Source organism: Laccaria bicolor, genomic scaffold (genome assembly GCF_000143565.1).
Source record: "Laccaria bicolor S238N-H82 LACBIscaffold_44 genomic scaffold, whole genome shotgun sequence".
Lineage (NCBI taxonomy): Eukaryota > Fungi > Basidiomycota > Agaricomycetes > Agaricales > Hydnangiaceae > Laccaria > Laccaria bicolor.
In genome coordinates, this window is record NW_001889915.1 from 192140 (window position 1) to 199130 (window position 6991).

At 41.0% G+C, this 6991-nt stretch overlaps 2 protein-coding genes across 2 annotated transcripts; both read left to right on the forward strand.

Annotated features, from left to right (window-relative positions):
• Positions 1-1383: 1383 nt before the first annotated feature.
• Positions 1384-2727, forward strand: LACBIDRAFT_332768 (uncharacterized protein; the record flags this gene model as incomplete). Its single annotated transcript, XM_001887299.1, has 5 exons — positions 1384-1483; positions 1574-1795; positions 1848-2435; positions 2573-2609; positions 2661-2727. The coding sequence occupies 5 exons, from the start codon at positions 1384-1386 to the stop codon at positions 2725-2727; spliced, it is 1014 nt and encodes a 337-aa protein (XP_001887334.1).
• Positions 2728-5676: 2949 nt separating this feature from the next.
• On the forward strand, positions 5677-6873 carry LACBIDRAFT_332769 (GPI-anchored small secreted protein; the record flags this gene model as incomplete). Its single annotated transcript, XM_001887300.1, has 5 exons — positions 5677-5686; positions 5918-5941; positions 5979-6228; positions 6319-6714; positions 6864-6873. The coding sequence occupies 5 exons, from the start codon at positions 5677-5679 to the stop codon at positions 6871-6873; spliced, it is 690 nt and encodes a 229-aa protein (XP_001887335.1).
• Between the last annotated feature and the right edge of the window lie 118 nt (positions 6874-6991).

Sequence of the window (6991 nt, forward strand, 5' to 3'; positions counted from 1 at the left end):
TACAAAGTGTTGTAATGAAAAAATCGGACACTACACAATTTTCTAATGAATAAAGCGGACACTACAAAGTCTTCTGGCCAAAAAAGCGTGGGAAATAATTCCCCACCCAAATGCGGACACTACAAAGTGTTGTAATGAAAAAAGCAGACACGACAAACCAAAGTGATATTATGTAATGGCTTTCCAAATTGGGAAATATGCGACACATCGTCATTAACAATGACAACACCATGCTAGCCATTAACTCTTCTGGCCCAAAAAGCGTGGGAAACAATTCCCAACCCAAATGTGCACTGTGCCTGACATCAGGTCTGTCAGAAAAAAGTGTAATGCTTTTCTTAATTAGGAAGTTGCCCAATTAGGAAATAGTGCACACATCATCATTAACAATGACCACACCATGCTAGCCATTAATTCTTCTGGCCCAAAAAGCATGGGAAACAGTTCCCAACCTAAATGTGCACTGTGCCTGACATCAGGTTTGTCAGAAAAAAGTGTAATGCTTTTCTTAATTAGGAAGTTGCCCAATTAGGAAATAGTGCACACATCATCATTAACAATGACCACACCATGCTAGCCATTAATTCTTCTGGCCCAAAAAGCATGGGAAACAGTTCCCAACCTAAATGTGCACTGTGCCTGACATCAGGTTTGTCAGAAAAAAGTGTAATGCTTTTCCCAATTAGGAAATGGCCCAATTAGGAAATAGTGTGCACATCATCACTAACAATGACCACACCATTGCTAGCCACTAACTCTTCTGGCCCAAAAAGCGTGGGAAACAGTTACCTACCCAAATGCACACTGTGCCTGACATCAGGTGTGGCAGAAAAAAGTGTAACACTTTTCCCAATTAGGAAATAGTGTGCACATCAATGCATATACTACACATGGGTCAAACCCATTGGTAAATATCTGTCAACAAACATCCCAATGAGGGTATTCTGCCTACAAAATAATAGGTAAATCCCCTATCCCCTATATTAAAAAAATCCCAAGTTTTTCTCTTAAATATAGGACCCCAGACACCCCTTGTGGCTGAAAAAATATATCCTTAGTCAACCCTAGCTGCAAAATATATCCCAAGTCCATCCCAGACAAGAAATATATTTCTACATTGTGACAGTCACAATTCAGGGTCCAGCCATAGGAAATATATTTGGAGTCCATTCCAGTGAGGAAATATATTTTGGGGTGTGTGACACACTAGAAATATATTTAGTGTGACATTGGACAACAAAATATATTTAGGTAAAAGTGGAAATATACAAGCCCAGAATATATACAATATAGATATACACCCTGACATTTAGTCCTGTAGTATTCATGGAGTTTGCAAGACTAATAGTCAGTTGTCAGTGGGTGACTGAAGTGCCCTCGACTATGGCTAGCTCCTCAACGGCTCGCGCCCTGAGCAGCCTTGCTTCTGCTTTGAAGGAGGAGGCATCTTCGGATAAGGATGTGCTACCTTACACGAAGGAACGTCAGAAACAATTCACGCAATTGTTTCTTGATCTTTTGAGTAATATTTTTGTTTTGTTCAGTCATTAACCGTTATTGATATGGTATTCAGATGGGTGTTTGGCTGAAAAGGATCGACACAAGTCGGCCCCTTGGACCACATGGCCCAATCTCGCCTACCAATTCAAACTTGTTATCACAGGATGGGATTCTGCCATGGTCGACATAGCCTTCTGCCCGGGATTTGCACCTACGAAGATCACGAGCTCTCAATGGAAGCACCTATCGACTCTGATTGTAAAGAAGCTCTTGGTGGTGAAGCCCTGGTCGGACGGTAAGTTCTATAATTTTCTGTTGACTTACATTTGTCTGAGTTGTTTTTTTAGAGCAAAGACTAATCCAAGAGAGTGAAGCTTGCTTCGGTGAGATCCCTGTCATTATTAACTTCGAAGGTCTTCCGATGGTCTTCGTCAAAGACTCGAGCAAATGGGTCCGTGGCAATTGCTCCATTTTGGCCCCAATGAAGAAGCGTGATCGGAAAGGTGATACATCTTCGCCTGTCAGTTCTTTCCCTTCATCTCCCACATTGTCCACGAAGAAACGATCACATGACACCGCCATGGCCTCGCCTGAAGAAGAACTCAAGCATAGGTCCACAAGAGAGTACCGCCGTCTGCCGAAACAACCAGAAGTGGAACCTCCCGCTAAACGCCAACGTCACGTCTCCTTCGCCTCCCTTCCCGATAACATGTTTTATACTAAACTTCGACGAGCTGAACACCCAATCTCCTTCTTTGACCTACTCAAGAACCAGAAAACACCAGCTTCATCGTCTCATTCAGTTTCTCAACCCTTCGCTAGTTCTTCAGCTCATGTTGCCTCCTCATCTCGATCAGTATCTCAGCCTGTTGCTAGTACTTCAGGTCATGCTCGTGTTTCAGGCAAACATGCTGGGCCAGGGAAGAACTCTCAAGGTTCGGTTGCTAACTAGGTCATTGCTTACATGTTAAGTCCTTTTGGACTTCTTTTTCTTGGGTTGTTTTGCTGCTCGTTGGGTATTTCCTAAGTCCTTACTTATGTCCATTCATGCATCTGACTGGTTCATTTGTAGCTGTGTTCCTGATTTGCCTTTGTCCATACATCATTGTGTAAGTCCTTTATAATGTTCTTTCATCAATCTGACTTGGTGGTGGTTTTAGGCTGTGTCCCCCTCCTTTTGCCTTTGTCCACCTACACACCTTGCTCTGTCAATTCCCTTTCCTATAGTCCTTTGTAAGTCCTTTATGCCATGCTTTACTTGATCTAACTTTTGGGATTGCAGTAATACACAGGTTTTTTGTTGGCTGTTCCTTCACTGTCTTTACCCATGCCTATCCTTCCACTCTTTACTTACACATTAATATCCTTCACTCAGTTTCAACTCCACTCTTTTCTTACATATTAATATTCTTGACTCAGTTTCGATTAGTTTTGACTCCACTCTTTTCTTACATATTAATATCCTTGACTCAGTTTCGATTAAGTCACTTGGTTGACTCTCTATTAACCCACTCCATCACTCATTTTTGATCATGCTTACATCACACATTAGATTTTGGTTCAAATTATATTTTGAAGATATATCTTGACTTAGGATATATACTTGCATGGCAAATACTCAAAATATATTTGGAAGATTTATCTTGACTTAGGATATTTTGGAAAGAAATGCATCCTGGGTTGAAATATATCTGGATTCATTTTATAGTTGGAAAATATATCTTGGTAATATATCCTGCTTCAACATAAAGCTTAATAATATTCAAAATATATTTCAAAGATTTATCTTGACTTAAGATATTGGAAAGAAATGAATCCTGGTTTGAAATATATCTGGATTCATTTTATAATTCAAAAATATATCTTGGTAATATATCCTGCTTCAAGATAAGGCTTAATAATATATCCCTGTTTAAAATAAAGTTTAAGGATATATCTGTGTCCAAGATATATACTGGTTCAAGATAAATCTGAAAGAGATATCCTTGTTAAAGATAAAGCTTAAGGATATATCCTTGTTCATGATAAAGTGAAAAGATATATCCTTGTTCAAGATATAGCTCAAGAATTTATCTTGTTATTATCCTGGTTTAAGATAAAGTTGTAAGATATATCCTGGTTCAAGATATAGCTAAAGAATATATCTTGGTAATGTATTCTGGTTCGATATCTTGTTGAATATATATCTTTGTGCAGGATCAAGTTGAAAGATATATCCTTGTGCAAGATATAGCTTGAGAATATATATTGTTAACATATCCTGGTTCAATATCTTGTGGTAAATATATCCTGGTTCAAGATATAGTTGAAAGAATCTGGGTTCAGCTTCTTTCTAAGCAATATATTCATGATACAGTTCAGAAATTATGTATCTGGATTCATAATATGGTTGAAAAAAGATCTCGGTTAGGATTTAGTGGAAAGATAGATGTGACTCCATACAATGACATGGTGAATAGAATTCATGGTCCATAAGTTTACAATCAAAACTCAAGAGATAGAGGGGGGAACACAGGGAGAGAAGAAGAGGAGGAGAGGAAGAAAGGAGGAGAAGTAGAGAAGCAACAAAGAACTTGGTGAAGTTTGTGAAGTTTTTGTCCATAAATTTACAATTAAACTCAATAGAAAGAGGGAAGAAGGCAGGGAGAGAAGAAGAGGAGGAGAGGAAGAAAGGAAGTTAAGGAGAGAAGCAATAAAGAACTTAGTGAAGTTTGTGTTACTACAGATGTGGGTGAGGTATACAGATATGGTGCAATTGGAGAGAGAAGAAGAGAAAGATCAAAGCACTTTGTCAACTTATTGGTAATACAGATGTGGGTGGGGTATGCAGATATGGTGCAATTGGAGAGAGAAGAAGAGAAAGATCAAAGCACTTTGTCAACTTGCTGTTAATACAGATGTGGGTGGGGTATGCAGATATGGTGCAATTGGAAAGAGAAGAAGAGAAAGATCGAAGGACTTTGTCAACTCAGAGGGTGTTTCAAGGCAGCTAAAGAATTTCATAGTGCAAACTGTATCTATAGTGTCAAAGTGGATAATATGCAAGCAACTACTCAGGTAGGTCACAGATGCTATTGATGCCCCTTATTGCTACCTACATACTGCCAAAACCCCTGGAAATCATTGCAGAATCTTCCAGAATATATATCCCAGACAGCAAAAAAATCACAAGTTTTTTTGGTGAAACTAGGACCCCTGACACCCCTACAGACCCAAAAAATATATCCTTACCACATCTGTCTCCCAAAATATATCCTAAGGCCAAGCCAGGGCAAAAATATATTTCTAAGGTGTGACAGTGACATTTCAGGGTCCACTCACCAAAAATATATCCTTACTGCTTTTCACTTGCAAAATATATTTTAGTGGTGTGACACAGACATTATAATTTTTGTGTGACATTTCAGGGTCCACGTCTCAAGAATATATTTTAGATTTCAGGGCTTTCTAGGACCCATATATATCTAGAATATAGATATGGTCCATGATATTTAGTCATGTAACTTATGTGTAGTTTGCATGACTAATAGTCAGTTGGCAGTGGGTGACTGAAGTGTTCCCTCTTGGCTTCAGCTATGCAAGAAGTTCAGAGTGAACGCTTCACAATGGTGGGGGCACCGCGGACTTCACCAAAGCATGGTTGAAGTCTGCATCTCTTGGTAGAGGGAGAGCTGGAGAGTTGTGGGAATGTGCCAGCTCATCACAGGAGGAACCTTAGCATGGAGGGTAGCTGCTGCTCGCGCACTTCGTGGCAGGCTTACTACTTCATGTGAAAGGGCTCATCCATCTAGTGCTTGAAAGTCCAGTCCAGTCTGGTTTTTTGGCCCAAAACGAAAAGACCCAGACCCAGACCGGTCCACACAATTCCTAAAACCTCAAAATACCGGACCAGGACTGGTCTTTTGCAAGACTGCGGTCTTTTTCGGTCTTTGGACCAGTCTTGGTCCAAACTGGTTACAACCGGTTCAAGACCGGTTTTTCAACTTAATATGCAATAATATTTGCAATTGTGAGTCAGTAAATTTATTGAGATTCTCCGTAGCTTCAAAACGAGTGCAAGAACATTAAATTCCGTTTAGAATTGATGTATCTACAAAAATACCAAGGTACATCTACTATTTTCACGAAATATTTTACTATTTTATATGTATCTTTGTCAGTTTTTGGCCTAAAAATATGATCTTAGGTGTGTTTTGAAGGGTTATTATGTAGGTACAAAAGACCAGTATTAATCAACCAGACCGGTCCATGTTAACCGGTCTTTTTGCGGTCTTTTAATCTCAAATCTGCAAGACCAAGACTGCAGGTCCAGTCTTTTGCAGTCTTGGTCCAGTCCAGTTGCAGTCTTTTTGCAGTCTTGAGACTGGACTTCCAAGCACTACATCCATCATTTAGTTGGATGAACCATTGACTTTAGCTTGTGCTTGCACAGCTGGTGGAGGTTTGTTTGATTGGGGTGCTGCACTGACTCTGAGCAGCTGGGCTTTGGGATTTTGCAACTACGTGGTCTGAAGCCTACTGTGAGGAGAGTTCCTACTCACCTATGTCTGGATTCCATGACTACGTGACCATTGACTTGGTGAGGAGGTTGCCCACAACCAGTGTTGCCTGCTGCTTTGCGCTGCTTCACTGTCTCTCAGACTGTCTTTTAGCATCTAGGCCTCTCAAGAACAGCCAGATGTTCATTGACATCCCTCCAGTTCAGTCTGCTGCTCTGGAAATTATGTGGTATGCCCTACTATGCTTCTCTCCCAATCTTTGCTGTTTTCTTGCTTGAGGAATGAGTAAACGGTCGCGTATTGGCTGCGTTTCACCTAGTTCAACCTGGCATGGCCAAAATGAACATATCTCGTCCGTTCTCAGTGAGATCCTCATCGTTCCTTTTGTTCTTTGCTTCGGTTTGAAGCCATGGTCAATGCGCTTCTGGGAAGCCCTTACATGCATCAAACGGACAAGCGGTTCTCGTGTTACAGCACCATCCTTCCAACAACCATTTACATGTGACTTGTTCATGTCATATCTCGCCGACCGACGCACAGATTGCTCTCATCCCTTTTGCGCTGGGACGCCCTCGTTCACACCTTTCTTTGGACTCCCTGAACTCGCCAAACGGCCACGTATTGGCTGCGCTTCGCCTAGTTCAGCCTGGTATGACCAAGATGAACATGTTTCATCCGTTCTCGGCGAGATCCTCGTCGCCCCTTTCGTTCTTTGGTTTGTTTTGAAGCTACGGTCAATGCGCTTCTGGGAAACCCTCATATGCATCAGACGGACAAGCGGTTCTTGCGTTACAGCGTCATCTCTCCCAACAACCATTTCCCCATTCCTATTATCATAACCTGCTTGCATCGGACGTTCTATAGCCCGTTTTGAACGTTGAATTCGTACCTTTCCGACGCACCTATTTACGTCGATAACGGACGACAGCCTGGTCTGCAGTATGCATTTACTCCAGAACTGCAGTTTCTGGGTATTACCTCTCTATCTCGAC